General features: G+C 44.0%; 1 protein-coding gene and 1 long non-coding RNA gene across 6 annotated transcripts in view; one reads left to right on the forward strand and one right to left on the reverse strand.

Moving 5' to 3' along the window:
* Window positions 1–19,912, forward strand: part of epha4l (eph receptor A4, like) — a 59,528-nt gene that overhangs the window by 19,539 nt on the left and 20,077 nt on the right. For 3 of the 5 annotated variants that reach the window (XM_063906851.1, XM_063906855.1, XM_063906852.1), the window contains exons 4-8: window positions 940–1,095; window positions 12,071–12,406; window positions 17,750–17,874; window positions 18,311–18,470; window positions 19,285–19,396. In XM_063906851.1, the coding sequence (XP_063762921.1) occupies window positions 940–1,095; window positions 12,071–12,406; window positions 17,750–17,874; window positions 18,311–18,470; window positions 19,285–19,396 (889 nt within the window). The remainder of the gene's footprint in view (window positions 1–939; window positions 1,096–12,070; window positions 12,407–17,749; window positions 17,875–18,310; window positions 18,471–19,284; window positions 19,397–19,912) is intronic. The other 2 variants (XM_063906853.1, XM_063906854.1) reach the window with 1 other exon arrangement.
* LOC134880125 (uncharacterized) lies at window positions 9,154–9,739 on the reverse strand. Its single transcript, XR_010167905.1, has 2 exons — window positions 9,415–9,739; window positions 9,154–9,242 (listed from the first exon to the last, which is right to left on the reverse strand). It is a non-coding gene; the product is annotated as an uncharacterized LOC134880125 (long non-coding RNA).

Genomic DNA, 19,912 nt, shown 5'->3' on the forward strand with positions numbered 1-19,912 from the left:
GGTCCAATCAGTGTTGCAACTGTCTGCGCCGCACCTCTCTGAGAATTGTTCTTTTGTCCTCCTCTTCTGGTTCGTTGCTCAGAGGGGTGAAACGTAACCCCCACTAGGTCTCCCTGGCCATTATAGAAACCGATAGACGGGGGGGGAGAAACTCCTTGAAACACGAGCCCTGCAATCAAACCGTCACTCAGAGGAAAGCCGAGCACTGTCGCCGATAGTAGGAAAAGTGTCACTTAGGTGACCGTTTCAGACTTAAGTGTGTGTTTAGGTGCATGTGTGAGAGTGACAGAGCTCCCCGGTGTGCCGAGCCTGGTGGCATTTTGTTTGTTAAATGGTCTGAAATGCCAATGGCTCGTGTTTAATCGCTACTTCGAGTCTTTGCCAACTGTGCATAGCTTACATTTGTATAGAAAGACGAGACTTAGATATTTGATCTTCTCCCTTTTTTTGTCTGAGGAAATGGAGCCGTGTACTTTTGGATAATAGATTGCAGCTTCGTGAGAAAGGGGAGAAAGCGCTGAAGATGGAAAAAATAAAGACAAAGGAAGGGAGGATCGGGGAAACATTTAGAGGCCTCTGGGCAGCAATTGGTTTTCTGGTTGCTAATTGGGTGAAATTGGGCAAGATCACAGACTTCTCTTCTCGTCTTCCAGTGCTTAAACTATTATTTGAGTGTGCAATGCTATGGCAACATTGCCTTATATCCTAGCATTAGACAGCCACTTCATGTGTAATTCATATGATGCACAAATTGACTTCCAATGGTTTCTTGAAAATGCATCCTGATGACCGTGTAACTTTTCCTCTTGCATCTTTGCCATTTCTTAATCAATCCTCTCTAAAATAAAACCTGTACTTAAAGTAGGCCTGTTTGTGTTTCATCTTGACCTCCCGTCTTACACCACACTGACCCTCCTCCGTGCCCTTGTCATGTTTCAGCCTGCAAGATCGGTTACTTCCGCGCCCTGGCCACCGACGGCTCCTGTTCCAAGTGTCCGCTCCACAGCTACTCCACCAGAGAGGGATCCACTTCCTGCGTCTGCGACAAGGGATACTTCCGCTCTGAAACCGACCCGGCGTCCATGCCCTGCACCCGTAAGTACACCAACATCTAGCATCCACTGTAGGCAATGCATAGGACTACAAAGTTATATTCAAGTATGCAAGTTTCCATGCCTGCTGCTGTGTACTGTATTAGTAACACAATACTGTTATGCAAAAGAACACACACAGAGTTATGGATTTTGCCTAAACCCAGCCGTGGTTTTTATTCCTCTCTCTCTATCTGTTCCTTTTGCAACCTGAATTACCCCCACGCACACGGAGAGACAGCCTTTCTGCACGCACACAAAGCAGGATTAATAGGAGTCTTTTGATTCCAGGTGGTACTTAGTGATCAGTCACGGTGACGGATAACTAATGAGGGTGTAAACCGCTGCATCCCATAGCCAGTGTTCCACAGAGAGGCTGCAAAACAAACGAGAGAAAGACAAATAGAGATAAGATGTTAGCGGTGATTCGATGACAAAAAAAGGTAGAGGAACGAGTTGGGTGGAAAGCTGAAATTGGATGCAGGGATGTTGTGATTAAGAGAGAGGGTAAAGTGTCAAGGAGAAAGGAAGGTGACTCAATTCAGGTATGCACAAAGAAGAGCCTTTATTTCTCCCTTTGATTCAACCGTGTGAGTCAGGCACCGGGGAATTCTTCAAATCCTCCCTCGACAAATATTATGAACAGTGCTCTCTCCTTTTTCCGTCCCTGAGTCACAAATACCGGGAAGTTCATGCTGTTAGAAACATAAAACACAAAAAGCCCTCCACTACTTATTTCCCAGGATAAAGAACACTATTCTCACGTATGACAGCCTTTTGCATATGAGTGAGTATGTGTCATAAGTCAGTTTTAACAACCAAACATCTGCTAAGTCGCTTAGCTCATAGTTGGCGGCGCGTTTTGGCCCGAATGATCTGTCAAGTTCCTGCGGATTCATCACTCAGCAGAACTGTTTATTGAATCCGACGAGCAGCCGAACTCCTCCCGCACAACACCAGCAGAAACTGAACTGCCTCTAATGTTCCCCCTGCTGCGCGGCAACATCTTCTACAATGTGGAATATTTTCATGATTAAAAACGGGAGTTATACTGGAGCTAGATGGTAATCCGGACCTCTTTGATTAATGCATTCTGGCTGCACATATCTGGTGCTGATTGCTATTTCTGCAAAGCTTTTCCAAGAGTCTCTAAACACTGAGAGTGTTTACTTGGACCATCAAAGCTTTTATGACTCTGTTGAACTCACTGGTCTTGTAGAGCTGCAAGGATTAGTAGGGGAATACATTTGGCTCTTTTTTTAATTTGCAATTCATTTTCTAGTAAGGATGCCAAATATTACAATTACATAATTTGCTTATTTCTTTCATGCATTAACTGTTGTTTTTGGTCCTTTTGAAGTCACAGATTAGTTTAAAAAAATCATTAATATTTATGTCCAAAGCATTTGTATTTAAAATCTAATTCAAACTGAATTTTTGATTGTTTTTGCTTATTTTTGTTTTTAATTTATAGCTTTTTTTTTTTAACTAGAAGTTCCTCCCTGACATGTGACACTTTTTTAAAGGAGCAGCACGTAGATCATAAAACAGAGAGGTCACACAAACTATGCAAACACCAAACCTTTTAAGCTTATAAAAGTACACGGCTTATTTCACACGGCATACTCCATAACTGCTTCTCCACATCGCTAATATATTGAGTTACTGCTTATTTCTTTCATCCAATGACTGTTGTTTGGTCAAAGTTACCACTAAACAGGGCTCATAAATGTCATTACTACCCACGTTTTTTAAGTCTCGGATTAGTTAAAAAAAACATTGTTATTTATGTCCAAACATATTCAAAAGCATTTCAAATAAAAACCCACATTTTAACAAGATGTTGTTTTATTAAATTTAATGTTCAGATTACAAAAAACATTTTACTAGAAGTTTTTCTGAAAAGGAGCAGAACATATAAAAAAACCATCAAACTTTTTAAGCTTAAATCAACATTTTCTCAAGTTAATAAAAGCACACGCCTTATTTCACGTGCCCTACTCCATTACTGCTTCTCCACATCACTAATATATTGAGTTACTGCCCGTTATTTTACTGCATGATCCCGCAGCTCTTCCCTATTGTCCCGTTAGTCCGTGTGGCATTTGAGCTCGGCTGCTGCTGCTGCGAGCAACAGCTGTCAAAGCTCATTACCGGGCTTATTTTACACGGCGTTGCGATGCCGTCTCGACTCCGTTTTAAACTCCACGGTTAGGAACCGAACAAAAAGCTGACTGCCACGCCGACCTTTGCTCCGCCGTGCAACATTCGACCTTTAAACTCTCACCCCGTCTGGTGTTTCCCTTCCTCGCGCTTTTCATTTTTCTTTTACTTCTCACCCACATGTTAGAGCTGTGTAATTACAGCTGTCACTCACACATCCCTCCTCGTCCACGTCTTGTTTTCACTCTCTCTCTTTCCGTCTCTCAAAACCCACTCAGAGTCACGAACAGAGCAGATGAAGGAAAGAAAAAAAAACGCTCTTAAAGTAATTTCCCAGTTTGCTCGCTGAAGGTCAGGCTGGGAAAAGCCAGCATCTCTGGTAATTGGGTGTGTGTGTACGTGTGTGTGTGTGTGTGTGTGTGTGTGTGGGTAATTGAAAACGCTTTTCCCCTCTCTTAGCTCAGAATGTAGCGATGCAGGATGATGATTAAAACTGGATGTTGTGTAATTCTGTCATTGTGTGGAAGCCTGTTCCTCCCGCTGTAGTCTGTCAGCAGCTGTTTTGCACCTTTGCTCGTCTGCAGCAATTGTTCTTTTCATTGGTGGATAAATGTGTGCTTAATGTAAATTAAAAACTCGCTTTTCAGATTTCAAAAACACACACACTCGCCTCCCACAATTTGGATCAATATGCCTGAGAAACCTGGAGGGATAAATGTGTTTTAGTACATTTTAAGAAACAGATTTCAATCGTTTCTCGCAACTTTTTCAAGGTTTATTTTAAGTTTCTTAAGTATTCCCTGGCTTGCTACCACTGCCCTTTTTTCACTTACTTTTGTTGTCTATTAAACTTTTTTGAAGCCACTTTTAGAGCATAAATAAATAGAAAAGATATATCATTTTGCATCTCCTGAAATCCATAGGCAACAGGTAGAAAATATAACAGCATATGCAGTTCAAGCAGTCACTTAAATATGCAATATTAAAATAAGTTCAGGGCAAAAAAGAAGCATTCTAATACGGGTAAAAATAAATACACAGGCACGGTAATGAGGGCCAGGAGCAGACCCTCGTGGGAGCAGGTTAAAATGAGGTGGGGGGGGGTTTCTGTCGGCCCTTGATGTGTTTCTCAGATTTTGCCCACCCTTAGTGACGCTTTTTTGGTGGAGGAAGAGGGGAGGGAGGGATGGATGGTGGTGAGGAGTGAGCACAGGACGGCGGAGGACTCGAGGGGGGCATTGAATGAATTTCAGCCGGTCGATGTTCCTGCACAACACTCGCCTAACAATCACTGATGGAAAGAGACAGAAGGAGAGAGGGATGGAAGGAGGAGGACAAAGGGGGAGAGGATGGATGGGGAGAGAGTAAAGAAGGGGGCGACAGGAAAGAAAGGCTCGGAGCAAATTGCAAAGGGCCTAAATGAACAGAAGAGGAGAGGAGGGATAAAATAAATCACCAACTTTCTTTAGGAAAAACTTTCTACGTTTCCCTCTGGATTCCCCCGTAAGGAGTGCAAATTTTAAGGCCATGTTGAGATGACGTTGTACAGAGGTTGTGTGAACGTTACCCCCCCCACCCCCCACCTGCCGCTCTCTCCCAGGATTAATTACCGTGTGTCAGTCACAGCTGACGGCTCTCCCACACTCCCATGCTCCCACTGGTGCATTCTAGGAGAGCGACAGGTAGAGCCAAAGGTAGTGTGTGTGTGTGTGTGTGTGTGTGTGTGTGTGTGTGTGTGTGTGTGTGTGTGTGTGTGTGTGTGTGTGTGTGTGTGTGTGTGTGTGTGTGTGTGTGTGTGTGTGTGTCTGTGTCTGTGTCTGTGTCTGTGTCTGTGTCTGTGTGTGTGTGTGTGTGTGTGTGTGTGGAATGCAGGGGGAATTCTGAGTGGAATGTGTTTAAGACTTTATACGGCTGTCGTAAAGCTACAAAGCGCTGTTGAAACTCCTTGTCATAGCAACGACCAAACTAAATATTCATAATAAGGTGATAGCACGCTGATACAAATACCTATGGACATTGCTATCACGTCAAAGCACTTTTTTATCTCTAGATACACTTATTTGCTTTCGTCCCGAGAGTAAGATAAGAAGATCAATAGTACTTTTAGTGTCGTACATTAGGCCTACTATGAAACTCGGACCAGGGGAAGGTTAGCTTAGCTTAGCAGGATGGCTAGAAGAAGGGAAACTAGTTAGCCTGGCCGTGTACAAAGGAAATAACAAATGGACTTTCAATTCTTAAAGTTCTATGTAGCTGCCCCTGACGCTCTTCTTCTGGTCAGAATTAAACCACGCATCGACTGATGCTTAATGAGAGTGATGTTTATTTTTTCCAATGATTTAATGTCTTCAGACACAAAGTACACCAAACACCAACACCAAACACCGTGAAAAACTGAAATGAAATAAATATAACAGTCTTAACATCGTCATCTTCCAAACAAATGAATATCTTAGGCCAATATCTTTTACAGTCCGTGAATATCCATGTGGCCTTCATGAAACTTAAATATTAAATCTTACAGACTATTTAAATATAAAATGTACAGAAAAAACAGTTTTCATACCGTGTGCGCCTTCTGACCGGAAAATCAGGAGCTGCTAAGGCTTTACGGACACACTGTTGCACACATGTTGCTCCTTGAGCAGCGCAGGTCCAAAAGACTGAAAGCACGTCTTCCCAACTACTTACTACGTGTATCACAAGACTTCCTGTGCACGTCATTACGTCATTATTACGCATCAAATTATTAATTCACATTTAACCTTAACCTAATTATATATGAAATAGAGAAAGAATAAGAACATAAAACTACCTTAAACCAAAAATATTGCATGACAATAATATACAAAAATATTAATGCAACAAATAAATTGGCACACCTTTTCAGCGACAGCTACACTGCCACCAAAATCCAGAGATTTATGTTACTCATTTTTGAAACTTGGAATTAAATCTCGGAATTTTCCCTAAGATAAGAAAACCACTTTCCCACTTATTCTTGTGTAAGATCTTAAACACTAAAGATCAGCATGCTTAAAGTGCTTTTTGATACTTGTCTAATAATGTTCAACTAGTACTACTAGTTTTTGAACTGGTCTTTCTAGAAAGGTTGGTTGAGTTGAGCGTTCACCTCGCTTTCCTAATTTACTTTGTGCTATCTGGATTTTAACCTTGCGCACCAGACCATCATCCTCCTGTCTTCAAGAGGCATGGCTGCAAATTTTTCACACCTGTAGATAAAATGATTTTCTTTGCAGCAGACACATTCTAAGGGCCTTTTTGGTTGAGTTACAGGCAGACTGGCTGTAGAACCCTCTGTGGAGCTTGAACCCTTCTGAGAGGAGGTTTCCCTTGGCATCCTTGCTGTCATCACCAAGGTGTTGGCCTTAGGACGCTTCTGCTCTTTATCAGTTTTCTCATCCATTTGTTTCAGTGCATGAAGGGATGAGACTGGGTTGCACGCAATACATGCTTCTTTTGCCACAAAGCTTGAAAACTCCTCGAAGTTAGGATATGGTTTTCCTTCATCCAATGCTTTACTCACAAGCCGATTCCAGCGGGTAGTTAACCAGTCAGGCAGCTTCTGCAGCAATTTCTGGTTTTCTTCACAATCATCTAGCACCGTTAGACCAGCAACATGTGGCATTGCATTCTTGCAAGAGATGAGGAAATCACTAAGTTCTCTCAACTTCAGAGACTCCTTGGGTCCAATTTTAGGCCAGCTGCTCAACTTCCCCCGGAATGCTCTTTGAATAACGAAGGGATGGCCATAACGTTTATTCAGGGCTTCCCATGCCTGGGTGTAAGCTTCTTCGTCACTCCGATAGAATGTGCCTTCTAATACACAAAGTGCTTCTCCACTAATGTATTTTTTCAAGTAGAAGAGCCTGTGCGCTGAGTTTGTGCAACTTGTTTCAATTAACGCCTTGAAACTAGTGCGCCACTCTGTAAATTTGAGTGGGTCTCCTGTAAACATGAATGGTTCTGGTGCTGGTAGTCTAGTCATTACCAGGGACTGTTTTAAGGCTTCAACCAGCAAGGTTTCATGTGAAGTTGGGGCTACTTTGCTTTCAGAGCTAGGCAAGCCTGAGAGATTTTGGGGCACCTGAATGGGTGGAGTGCTGTTATGCTGCGTGGGAAGCTGACGTGGAGGCAATGTGATTATTTCTCTTTCTCCTATTTCAGCATTTAACTTGAATTCCTCTTCAGCATATACAGTGTATTCAGCCTCCATGGCCTCAATATCCCTCTTATCTTCCATCATTTTTAACCTCTCTTGTTGGGCTATCACCTCTTTCCTTTGTTCGGATATTTCTTTTTCCCTTGTAATTTCAGCACGCTTTGAAGCCAATCGCGCTGCCACCTCTACCTTCTTTTGGGACACCTGACTACCAGGCAGACTGCCCCTTGCAGCTCTCGACACTGTTGAGCCGTATATTGACTTGGCGTCATCTCTTTCGAGCAATTTCAAGAGTGATTCTTTCACTGTGTCGGGGTCAAACTCTTTATCTGCTTCTGCATAGCGTGTATTGAGAAGTTTGACTATTTCTGTTGTCACAGAAGAGCAGCTATCCATTTTTCTCCTAATGTCCGGAGATGGTGTGGTCATGGTGCGCAAGCTATCATATTCTTGCTTTAATATTGGTTCATATACACCTAAGGATTGAATCATGTCGCCTAGTTCCTTTTTAGTGCACTCTTGCTTTAATTTGGTCCTGATAAACTGAACCTCAGCCTTAAAGTTAACATAAGCATACATGAACTTCTTTTCCCTTTTGGAACTCTCCTCTTTTAAGTATTGAACCCATTTTTCAGTTGGATGCTTCTCTCTTTCAGATCGCCTCAATTGTTGTTCAGACTGAAGTGTTGGTTCGAGCCCTATGTTATGAATTTGAAGATCTGCATTAATTTCAGCTATGCGCTCTTCAATGCCCTGTCTTTCTGATTCTTCAAGTTCAGTGTTTAATTTTGCCTCTAAGTCTGTCTTCTCTTTTACCAGAGCTTCAATTACTCCTTCTAGTACACTTGTATCTGTTTTGCCCTCTGCCATTTTGTTCAACACTTAGCATGCAACTTAGTGTAATATTAAATCTTTAAATGTAATGTAAACTACTGAACCATAACTATGGACCCGTCATGAAATTACACATTCACAAATAGAAAACAAGTTACATACTGTTCAATTTACAAACTGTCAAAATGCAACATTTTTCTTTTCTCTCTTTTTTTTTCTTTCTTTCCCCAACAAAGGAGCACGAAATATTCAGTTCAATCTGTCCAGTTCAATGAACTAAATCAAGTTGGGAAATATACAATCTGACCTGTTATCCGTTGCAAAGGTAGGCTTACTCGTCAGCTGAATTGTCCCTGTGCACCGTCTTCTTGCGCTGTGCCCTTTTCCCGCGCTGGTTTGCAGCTCGCGCAGCCTCGCTGAACAGATGCCAGAGTGAGTAGGCAGGTCCACGCGCTGGCCTACCACGTCAAGCCAACGCTCTGGAGACGCAGGCCCTCGGAGTTTCACAGGAAAGCTGATGCACCTCGGCTGTTGTTCCGACGGCTGTTGTTCCCTCTCGCGGGTGTTTACGCTGTCCTCCTTCCATCGACGGTCTCGCAGTCACCATGCAAAATCTTCCTCCATCCATCGAACGCTGCACCTCGAAGTTTCTGCAGGAGCACGCTCTTGTCGGGTGTATGCTGCGTTTCACTCGGTCGAGACACCTCTCCTCGACGTAGGCTATTCTTCACTTTATGCAGACAGTTTCACTTCCCTCGAAGGATATGTTTCTCACTCCCCTCGGAGAATACGTTTTTCACTCCCCTCGGTGAATACGTTTTTCACTGTAGCTGCCCCTGACGCTCTTCTTCTGGTCAGAATTAAACCACGCATCGACTGATGCTTAATGAGAGTGATGTTTATTTTTTCCAATGATTTAATGTCTTCAGACACAAAGTACACCAAACACCAACACCAAACACCGTGAAAAACTGAAATGAAATAAATATAACAGTCTTAACATCGTCATCTTCCAAACAAATGAATATCTTAGGCCAATATCTTTTACAGTCCGTGAATATCCATGTGGCCTTCATGAAACTTAAATATTAAATCTTACAGACTATTTAAATATAAAATGTACAGAAAAAACAGTTTTCATACCGTGTGCGCCTTCTGACCGGAAAATCAGGAGCTGCTAAGGCTTTACGGACACACTGTTGCACACATGTTGCTCCTTGAGCAGCGCAGGTCCAAAAGACTGAAAGCACGTCTTCCCAACTACTTACTACGTGTATCACAAGACTTCCTGTGCACGTCATTACGTCATTATTACGCATCAAATTATTAATTCACATTTAACCTTAACCTAATTATATATGAAATAGAGAAAGAATAAGAACATAAAACTACCTTAAACCAAAAATATTGCATGACAATAATATACAAAAATATTAATGCAACAAATAAATTGGCACACCTTTTCAGCGACAGCTACATTCTATGTACCTTAAGTATGTCATTATCAGTATATAGGCTATGCTAAGCTAACCAGAGGAGGGTTAGCTTAGCATAGCACGATGGCTAAAGAAGGGAAACTAGTTAGCCTGACTGTGTACAAAGGACATCATTTAAAAAAAGCTTATTACTAAGACTTCTAAAACTAGTATGTATCTATAGTATGTTTTTATTGGCTTTCAGTTTTGAGGCTAAGCTAAGCTAACCAGGGGAGGTTTAACTGAGCAAGATGACTAGAAGAAGGGAAACTAGTTAACCTGGCTGTGTACAAAGGACATAACAAAAAAAACACCCTTCTTACTTAGTCATTTCAAACTAGTGTGTGTTTGTAAAGAATGTTTTTCTCTGCATGCTTTTACTTTTGAGGCTATGCTAAGCTAAGCTAAGCTAACCAGAAACCAACCAAAAATAAACTCTTCTAAAACTATTATATCTAGAGTATGATTTTCTTTGATTTCAGTCTTTAGGCTATGCTAAGCTAACGATTGCCTGTTAATCCCAGCTGAATAGTATCAATCTGCTCTGATTCTCAGAATGAAAAGCATCTTCAGCTAATTTCCCCAAACATTTGTCCTGTCCAGGAGGGAGACAGTGAGACTCTCTTCAACTGGAAGCACATTTTACATCCTTTGTTTTTATGCCTGTGAGGACAAGCGGAGAAGAACCAGAGCACGGCACTCTCAGACTGGAATGGATATTACCTTTGTCCTATTAAGTTTATGACGCCGTTAGTCCAGATAACAGCTGAGCAATAGCTCTACTGTGTGTCTCAGACAGGGCCTGACTGAGTGTTGAGAGGGAGAGGAGGTTAGCTGAACCTATAGCACACTGACAAAGGCACGATTATAATGACGGTCGGGTGTGGGTACCTTAATTTAGAAAGCTCATCTGTAACATGTTCCCATTGTCTCAGAGGCAAAGAGGTGAAAGAGCGAGTGAGGAAAAGTGGTTGTGCAGAAGAGCCGGAGCTTTATCATCATTTTTAATGAGAATGTATTAATAGGTTGGGAGTTAAGTGATGCTCATATTAACACAGCACATTCTGCATCGTCTCATCTCTCCCGTTGTCTCTTTGGCTGTTAGTGACCATCGAGGTTATTTCCAGTTAAACAGACCCACCATCCATTTCTGTCCCCCTCCCTTCCTCCATCCATTTATCCAGACCTGCTCCCTCCATACTAATCAGTGGCTTTCTTTTTTTCCTGGATGAACAGACGGTGTTTGTCTTCTCCTTCTGTCCTTCTCAATCTCCTTTCAAGGCCTCCCCTTCACATGCAGCCGCACTAGCATATGCGAGTCCAGTCGATAAACATTTTTTTTTGCATGCATCAAGGGTAAAATCGTACTTCCACGTCTCCATTAAATGCAGCAACAAAAGCATACTTATTCCTCCTCGGGGCGACCACACTCCCACACACTGTCCTCGGTGTCTCTTTGTGAAATCACTCATTGCCACTCCGCTCCTCCAAAAATAACACTGATAATTAATTTCCGTTGTGAAATGATTCGTCTGTAGACTGACTAGCTTTCATATTTCACCCTGCATCGATCCCTGCAGCCCGCTCGCGTGCGCTTCATTAGTCAGCGTGCGAGAGAGAGAGAGCGAGAAGAGGGAAAACAGAGGGATAGAAAGAGACGGTTAAGTCAATTACCGTCGCTTATGTTTGAAAGCAAAAAACACATTCATTACAATCGAGCTGACATGTGAATTGATACTGATGAGTTTGTGTCATATCTGTGGAGCTGCTCTCACATAAAACTACAAAGCAGCTCTTTAATAACAGGGTCCAAAGCAAACTTTGTGTAAAGTTATTGAGTGGGTGCCATAACGCCCCGCTGTTAGCCGCGGGCTCGGGCGCCCTGCCACCTCCAGCTGATCCGACATAGGAAGGGGAAGAGAAAGCTGCCGGCCTATTGGATTTCAGTTAACGTGCTGAATTAACTGAGGTGAAATTGGATCCTCCCTCACAGTAATGGACAGGACATTAAAAGGGAATTCAAGAAGCCTCAGCTCTCAATAAAGGGGGAAACCCAGTCAATTATACATTTAAATGTTTCTGTATATATGAATCAGTTACCCATCGGAGACTTTCAGGATCAGAAATCCTTTATATGGACCACAGCAGAGAGGGGCTTACATGCCTGGAGGAGGGACTTTTAAAGACGCTACTAGGAATGTATGAAGTGGAGGACAGCCATACGTAATGTCTGTCTCTGCTGCCATAATAAAGTGTAACTGAGTACCGGCTTTGGCCTCTAACCACTACTGGTAACAACATCTCCTCTCTTCTCCACTCCACAGGCCCCCCGTCGGCGCCCGCCCACCTCATCTCCAATGTGAACGAGACCTCTGTGAACCTGGAGTGGAGCCCGCCTCGCACCACGGGGGGACGCCAGGACTTGACGTACAACGTGGTGTGCAAGCGCTGCGGGCCCGACGGCCGGCGCTGTCAGCCCTGCGGTAACGGCATCCACTTCAGCCCCCAGCAGCTGAGCCTGAAGGGAACCAAGGTGTCCATCAACGAGCTGCAGGCCCACACCAACTACACCTTCGAGGTGTGGGCGGTCAACGGAGTCTCGCCTCAGAGTCCCGGTCCGGAGCAGGCCGTGTCGGTGACCGTCACCACCAACCAGGCCGGTAAGACCAGCAATGATGAGTCTGATTGAGTGGGTGATGCAGGTTGAGTTAGTGGGAAGGAACTCGTAAAAGACTGGAAAAAGCTAAGGGTTAGGGTTAGAGCAGATTCAGTTAGAGAATATTTCCTGCAGGGCTTCACGATTTGGAAAACGGAACTCATTGCAATTATTTTAATTAATATTGCGATATAGGAGAGATGAATCATTTTTGCATCATCATCATTAAAACAATCAGGATAACTTTTTTAGGGCCTGTAGAATACAATTTGTAAGCCAAGGTATCTCTGCAGCTCCACAAGAATGTTTACACATTTAACAAATATTGTTCTTCCTGGTATTTGAATATTACACTTGTACATTTTGCACAATTTGATAAAATTCCAATGAGTTGTGCAGCCAAAGAGTGGAAAAGCTTATCAAAGTGTCTCATCAGAAAAGGTTAAATGCTTCCAATAAGTCACTAATGTAGCACTGATTCATTTAATGCATGTTGCGTCGATCCGTCTGGAAGTATGCAACATTGATTTGCTCGGTATTGACAAAGCAATATATATCTTTTAACCCTATTAATCATGATTGATACCAATGGGACACAGAACATTTGAGTAAATAACCATGACTACCCCTTAAAACAGAAAGCAGGCGTTAAGTGGATGAAAAAGTCGTTTGTTAGGTCAACATATGTTCAGTTCTACGTTAGTGCAACAGGTTTTACAAGATATGCAACCGAGTCAATAAACCTTAAGGTACTTGTATGTGAGCATGCAATTGAAACTGAGCAGCTTTGTAGTTTTGTGTGTGTACTTCTACTTCAGAGCACGGGGCCGTTGCACTGAGCGCTTGAAGAAGTTTTTTTGGGGTTGCGAAAACATGTTCATTAAAGATGTAAATAGTTTGGGGTTAAGGCTTGATGATTACCGGGAGGAGGATGATGGATCCTCTGCAGAATATTTCACTTGGAGTTTTGCATAATTAGGCACGAGAAGGCTGGAGACGTGCTATATTTAGCTCCCATGCTAATGAATTAGATGAGTTGTATTGATCTGTGGAGGCTTCATTACAACTGCTGCTGGATTGTGTGTGTGTGTAATTATTCTAGTAGAATACACACATGAATACAGCCTCTCCTTTAGGGCCTGGAGAAGAGCCCTCTTGCCTGGGGGTGCGTCCAAAACCACCCGTTGTTTTGTCATTTAGCCATTTTGTAACCGGTTGTTGTGCAAATGGATTTTACGACCCTGGCCCTTTCTCTTCATCCCTCCCTTCACCTCCTCCACTTATAGCCGATCATTACCCCCGGTCTTCTTTACTGCTCTGCTCTTGGGTGGCAAAGCTAAGTGCCTTTTTGTGTGTTTTTTTTATCACTAATTTCCATCCCTGGGAAAAGAGAATATCTTGAATAGGACTTGGCCCTGGCAGTCGTGAGGACACAGTGGCTTGATTTATCAGCTGGGTTCAGGGAGATAGAGATGAATGGATGCGCTGCCTGTGGGAGAGATGCCAGACAGGCATGTGTGGGGGGCTGAAATGGAGCACGCCCCTGAGTCGAGGCCCGATAATCATAGTATCACACACACACACACACACACACACACACACACACACACACACACACACACACACACGGATGTCCCCCTGAGGTTGCTTGAGGCTAATCTGCTGACTTCAACTTGTAAGATATAGATGATGTTGCCTTTGGCTCGTCACTGGTGCATGTTTCACAACTGTTCCCCGGGATTAGTTATATGAAGCCTGCAGCTGGAAGCTCTATTATGGCGTGTGTGTGTGTGTGTGTGTGTGTGTGTTTTGACTGCTTGGTTTAAAAGTGAGAAAATGTGTCGCGCAGAGTGTTTCTCCTGGATGGAGATGATCTACATTTGCCTCTCAAACAATGTCCTCTATGTGTCCTGGGGTGTGCGTGTCTTCACTAATTTGTGTGTGTGTGTGTGTGTGTGTGTGTGTGTGTGTGTGTGTGTGTGTGTGTGTGTGTGTATGTGTGTGTGTGTGTGCGTTAAAGAGAATAGCTCCAGACTGATTGGATTTCTTTGCTGCTAACGCTCGGTAGGGGCTTTGGAAGCTCTGGTTTCAGCCGCTGGTAATCCAGCCAGTCATCTGCGGCTGTCCCTCTCTCTCTGTATCGCCGCCCGTCATCCAGACACCGTGGATTACACGTTTATTATCGTAGCTTCATTGGGATTTATAAGTGCCACCGCCTTTCCATTAAAGATTTCAGATTTCAGCTAGAGAGAAAGTGAGGGGAGTCAGGCAGGTTAGGAGGAGGGTGTGCTTAAGTATTTTTGCGTGAGGAAACAATGGATGGAAGAAAACTGAGATGGATATAAATAAAAATACACAATAAAAGGAAAATATTGAATAAATAAAATACTTTACCAACTACTAAGCTACAGAAATATATAGAAATATACTACAGACACATGTTGGCATTGGATTATGCGTACATATAATTTGCTTTTTTGCAAATGAAGACAAGCTGATTGCCCGTGCATGAGTTTCTGTACGTTCAAAGAGGTCAGATTCCTCGTCTCGCCACAAACAATCCCTCCGTCATAAATCAGCCAGGGTGTAACCCGTTCACCCGGACTGCATTAGGAAAAGGAGACGAGGGAGAGAGAGGGGAGATGTCCAGCTTTTGAACTGACCCCTGGCTGTAAATGGATGTTTTTCCCCCTTTATGGGATCAAGCACTCTGAACGTGTGTGTGTGTGTGTGTGTGTGTGTGTGTGTGTGTGTGTGTGTGTGTGTGTGTGTGTGTGTGTGTGTGTGTGTGTGTGTGTGTGTGTGTGTGTGTGTGTGTGTGTGTGTGTGTGTGTGTGTGTGTGTGTGTGTGTGTGTGTGTGTGTGTGTGTGTGTGTGTGTGTGTGTGTGTGTGTGTATGTGAGAGAGAGGGAAATAGCTAGTCAGAGGCGAGAGGTGTTTATGTCTCCATACAAAATACTTGGCAGGCTTAGGTGACTGAAAGTGAATTAGTGCTGGAGGGAGTGTGTGTGTGGGCACGTCTGTCAGAGCACATGTGTGTGAGTTTTCCATCTATTTGGCAAAAATCGGACATGTGGAAATGTGTTTGGGGACATAGAAGCATGCTTTATAGGCTGCAGGGGGAAGGATCTCGTACGTAGGAGACGTTTTTCTCGACACCCTAAAAAACCGATTCCCTCCTCGGCTATTTTTCCTCAAGTGACTCCAATCTGGCAACCAGGCCCCAATCTGGCAACCACATGTGCATCCAGGCCCCTGTCTCTATTAATCTCAAACTGTTATCGACCGAATATTCGCACAACGAACCACAGCTGCTCCTCACAACACAAAGACAAACTTTCTCACTCACTGGACTGAACCTCAGTCTCAGTTTTGTACTCATTAGTATGTCTGCTGCATAGGTGGCATGATTGAGCTTTTGCCTGTCTGTGTGAGATAATGGGACCAGGTGTGTTTATGTGAACTTCTATCTTCTTGTTGGTGTAATGAGGTCCTGTGTGTGTGTGTGTGTGTGTGTGTGTGTGTGTGTGTGTGTGTGTGTACACGTCCTGCAAGCTGCGTGAGAGTTTCTTTTGGGGCGCACCATTCTGAAATGAAACCCTGAATATTCATTAGATCCAACAGCGTTTTTGGCCCTCTGGTTTAGGAGTCAGTTAGACATTTTCCTACCTGCCCCACATATTTAGATTAATCTACAGAGGTGCCAGCTAGTCTAGCACGGTCTGCCCAAGTCTCAGCCTCAGGTTAAACCTTTTTTTAAATCAGAAATCAGGTTTAGTCTTGCATCAGCTCTGCAGACTTTCAACCTTGGGTTCCTTTTATGTCTCTGACTACTTTATATCACAAAGATAAAACTTGGCCTTGATGCATTTCTGGCTGTTTTAACCTTGCAGTCCCGCGTTGAGGGATTTCAAAAAGGGACCACTCAGGAAAATCACTCATCTTTATCCACACATTAGTCGAGGGGTAAAATAAAATTGCAACAAGAGGAGGCCGAACACGATTAAATTGCCATATCTGTCATCTTTGGAGGAAAGATGGATGTGTGGATTACCGCTGGGGCACGGAGGCCTGCGACCCCTCGGGGGGTTTTTCTTTCCGAGGCAGAGCGTCCTCAGTCGGCCCCAGGAGGGCCTTCAAAATTGGCTCTCGCTGCCGGGTAAGATTGATCGAAGGGATACAAATGGCCGCCATCTAATTGTTTAACGGAGACGCAACACATTAGGCCAACAGGATTACACAACCTTGGGTTAATCTATTTACCGAGGGATGTCTGCAATCCCATCCCCTCTCCATCTCCATCTCACCCCCCTCAGTCACAAACCCCCTCCCCTTCCACCCCGCTGAAACTCAATATCACGCTGGTGCTTAAATTCCAGGCCTGTTTGAACTCAATCCCCGGCTAAAAGCAGGGTTTTGTTAGCGTTAGCTACAAGGCTACGCTCCCTGGAGCCCTCGGTCAAAGTGAAGAGAATGTATATAATGTCATAGATAATCCAATCATAATCGGTGGACCGCGAACCCCTCATTAATCATCCACCGCTGTAATTTTTTAAAAGGCAGATGGTGTGGAACGAGTAAGGTTACAGTATCGCCGAGGAGCAGAGGTCAAAGATACACTCCTCTCCTTTGGACGTGGAAGAGCAGACGGTGAAACGCTACCTGGGCATCAGCGGAGATGTGTTTTTGTTCTGGCTCTGTGGAGCAAATGAGAATGAGGTTGTTCCGTGGTCTATATCTCTCCACCTGCTCTGCTATTAATCCTCTTCTCAAAACTCAATCTGCTCACGAGTGTCTCCCTGTTTACACGGTCTCTCCTGTGGGTTTCTCTTTGGAGCATCGAGAGTGTGTATATGACCCAATTTTTTGTGTTGTCACACTCCCCCGAAGATAGGGGGTTTGATTTGTGCAGCGATGGAGGGAGGGTTACGAGTGTGAGCCATTATCTGTGCTTTAACCTTCATGTGTTAGAGGCGTCTGAACACAGATAGCACGGCCGCTTGAAATACGGCCTCATTATCGGCTGCAGCAGAAAGGGCGGGAGATAGGATCGCTCACTGGAGGTTTAATGAAAACCAATTGATTTGCTCTCTTAAAAGACTAAAAAATAAGCAGGTTGAGGCTCATTTTGGGATTTCAGAGGCGGACGGTTGTAGGAAAAGTGGCAAGCATCGGCCGAGTGGAAATTGGATCAATGTAATTGATGCTATCCATTAGCGCTCGAGTGTATTACCATACAATGTGTGGCTCTGTAACTCCTCCGAGAGCAACTCGAAACACCCTGAAACAACATGGAGGATTGGGATGAAGCAGAGGGCTAAACTTCTTTTTCGTCTTGTCTTTTTAGCTCCTTCTCCAGTGACCTCTATCCAGGCGAAGGATATCACAAGACACACCATCTCCCTGGCCTGGCAGCCTCCGGACAGAGCCAATGGGGTCATCCTGGAGTACGAAGTCAAGTACTACGAGAAGGTGAGGGGTCTCGCGGGAGATGGAGCTTCTGCTGATGCAAGAGTCTCAACAATAGCCATGTGTGCGATGATTCTAGACGATCTGTTTCCTGTTTTAGTTTGAGGGTTTTTCTCCTTGTGTCATGTCTGTTTGTGACGGCATTCAAAATGTTACTCCTAACCCTAACAAAAACAAACAGGAACTAAATACAGGCTGAACTGATGAGAGGAGGAAGTCAGGTGTACTAGGGGTCAGGTGGTCGCAGGGTTTAATGTGAACAGGTGAAACTAATTAGACCACCATCTAAAAAGGTGGGAAACACAGGAGACAAGACAGGAAGTAAACACAGGCATGACACCGGAGGACATCTTTTCAAAACAAAACAGGAGACAGATAAAGCAATACGTTTCAGCAGACTGATTGTTCCCTCCTTCATCTTACCCTCTGTCATCCTCAGGACCAAAATGAGAGAAGCTACAGAATCATAAAAACCTCGTCCAGAAACACCGACATCAAGGGTCTCACCCCCCTCACTTCCTACGTGTTTCACGTGCGCGCTCGCACGGCGGCGGGCTACGGGGAGTTCAGCGGACCGTTCGAGTTCATGACCAACTCCGGTGAGTGTAGCCTCTCTTCGTGTGCACTGCATAGAAACAGAGGCTCCATAGCTCTATCACAGCCTAAAATCCTGCACTGATAGCATATTTTAGGAGTGTTTCTCTTCCATTGCAGAGTCATTAATCAAAATAGCTGTCGACCGTAAAAGATAAAGGATATTTTGCTGCAGCACCTGACTGGCAACTTAAGCAGTTTTCCATTTTTCAAGTTGCATCGAGTCTCAGTGGAGGGTGCAACCTATAGGAGTTTTTTAAGAATGATTAATTTTTGAAGCTCCTCGCCAGATGAGTTTTAAAACTTGACAAAATCCTAAAATACCAACCGTGTGATTTAAATATCAATTAAAGCCAACTGAATCATTGAAATTATACTAGAAATACTGATATTTCCATATATTTCCATTTCATCTGTGGAGCAGACACAGAAAACATAACATCTTGAAACAATTTCATACGAAATATAAGTATATACTCATGAAAGGGAACATTTTAAGCAACTAGAAGTCGTTTTAAAATGAAAAATAGGCTGAAAATTCAACAAAAATACGCTTTTATTATGTAACTTTACTACGGGTCGAGTTAGGGTTACATTATATGATAGACATTGACGCAGAGGGCCCCCTGATGCATACGGCGCATGATAATGACACGGTCAAGCACACATCCTAAAGATCATTGGGAGACAGGGGGAGGAAGTGTGTGTTGCAACAATATTGACTTTGTTTTCCGTCTTTGTCCAACCGTCCTCCCGTTATATTTTCCTCCCCTCCCTCTCCTTCTCCTTTCTTCCCATCTTCCCTCCATTTTTCCTCAGTTCCAGCTCCCATCATCGGGGACGGTACCAACTCCACCGTGCTGCTGGTGTCCGTGGTGGGCAGCGTGGTCCTCCTCCTCATCCTCATCAGCGCCTTCGTCATCAGCCGAAGGTGAGCACACCGTCATCCTTCTGCTTTCTGTCGGAACTATTTTTTACCCTCCCGGATGTCTTGCTTATAGCAGAACTGGGGAGAACAAACACACACACACACACACACACACACACACACACACACACACACACACACACACACACACACACACACACACACACACACACACACACACACACTCAGAGCCACAGACAGCGGGATGAGTGATGACTCGCCACACTGGAGACGTGATTGACAGCTCCGACAGCTGAGGAGATGCAATCAGCGACCCCCCTCTGCATCCATCCTCCCCTCCCTCAGATAGCGGCTGCAATCCCGACCGCCAGTTATTTTCTCCCTCTGACCGCCGTGAAGAGACTGGGGGGTGGGGAGGGAGGGAGTGGGAGGGTGGACAATGAGATAAGCGAGCAATGAAAAGTAGGAGATAGAATTCGGAGCGAGGGGGGAAAGCTGAGAGGCATCAGGTGGATTCGCAGTGACCCAATCTCAGGGTGTTAACCAGCGACAGAGCAC

This window comes from Eleginops maclovinus, chromosome 18, assembly GCF_036324505.1.
Source record: "Eleginops maclovinus isolate JMC-PN-2008 ecotype Puerto Natales chromosome 18, JC_Emac_rtc_rv5, whole genome shotgun sequence".
NCBI lineage: Eukaryota > Metazoa > Chordata > Actinopteri > Perciformes > Eleginopidae > Eleginops > Eleginops maclovinus.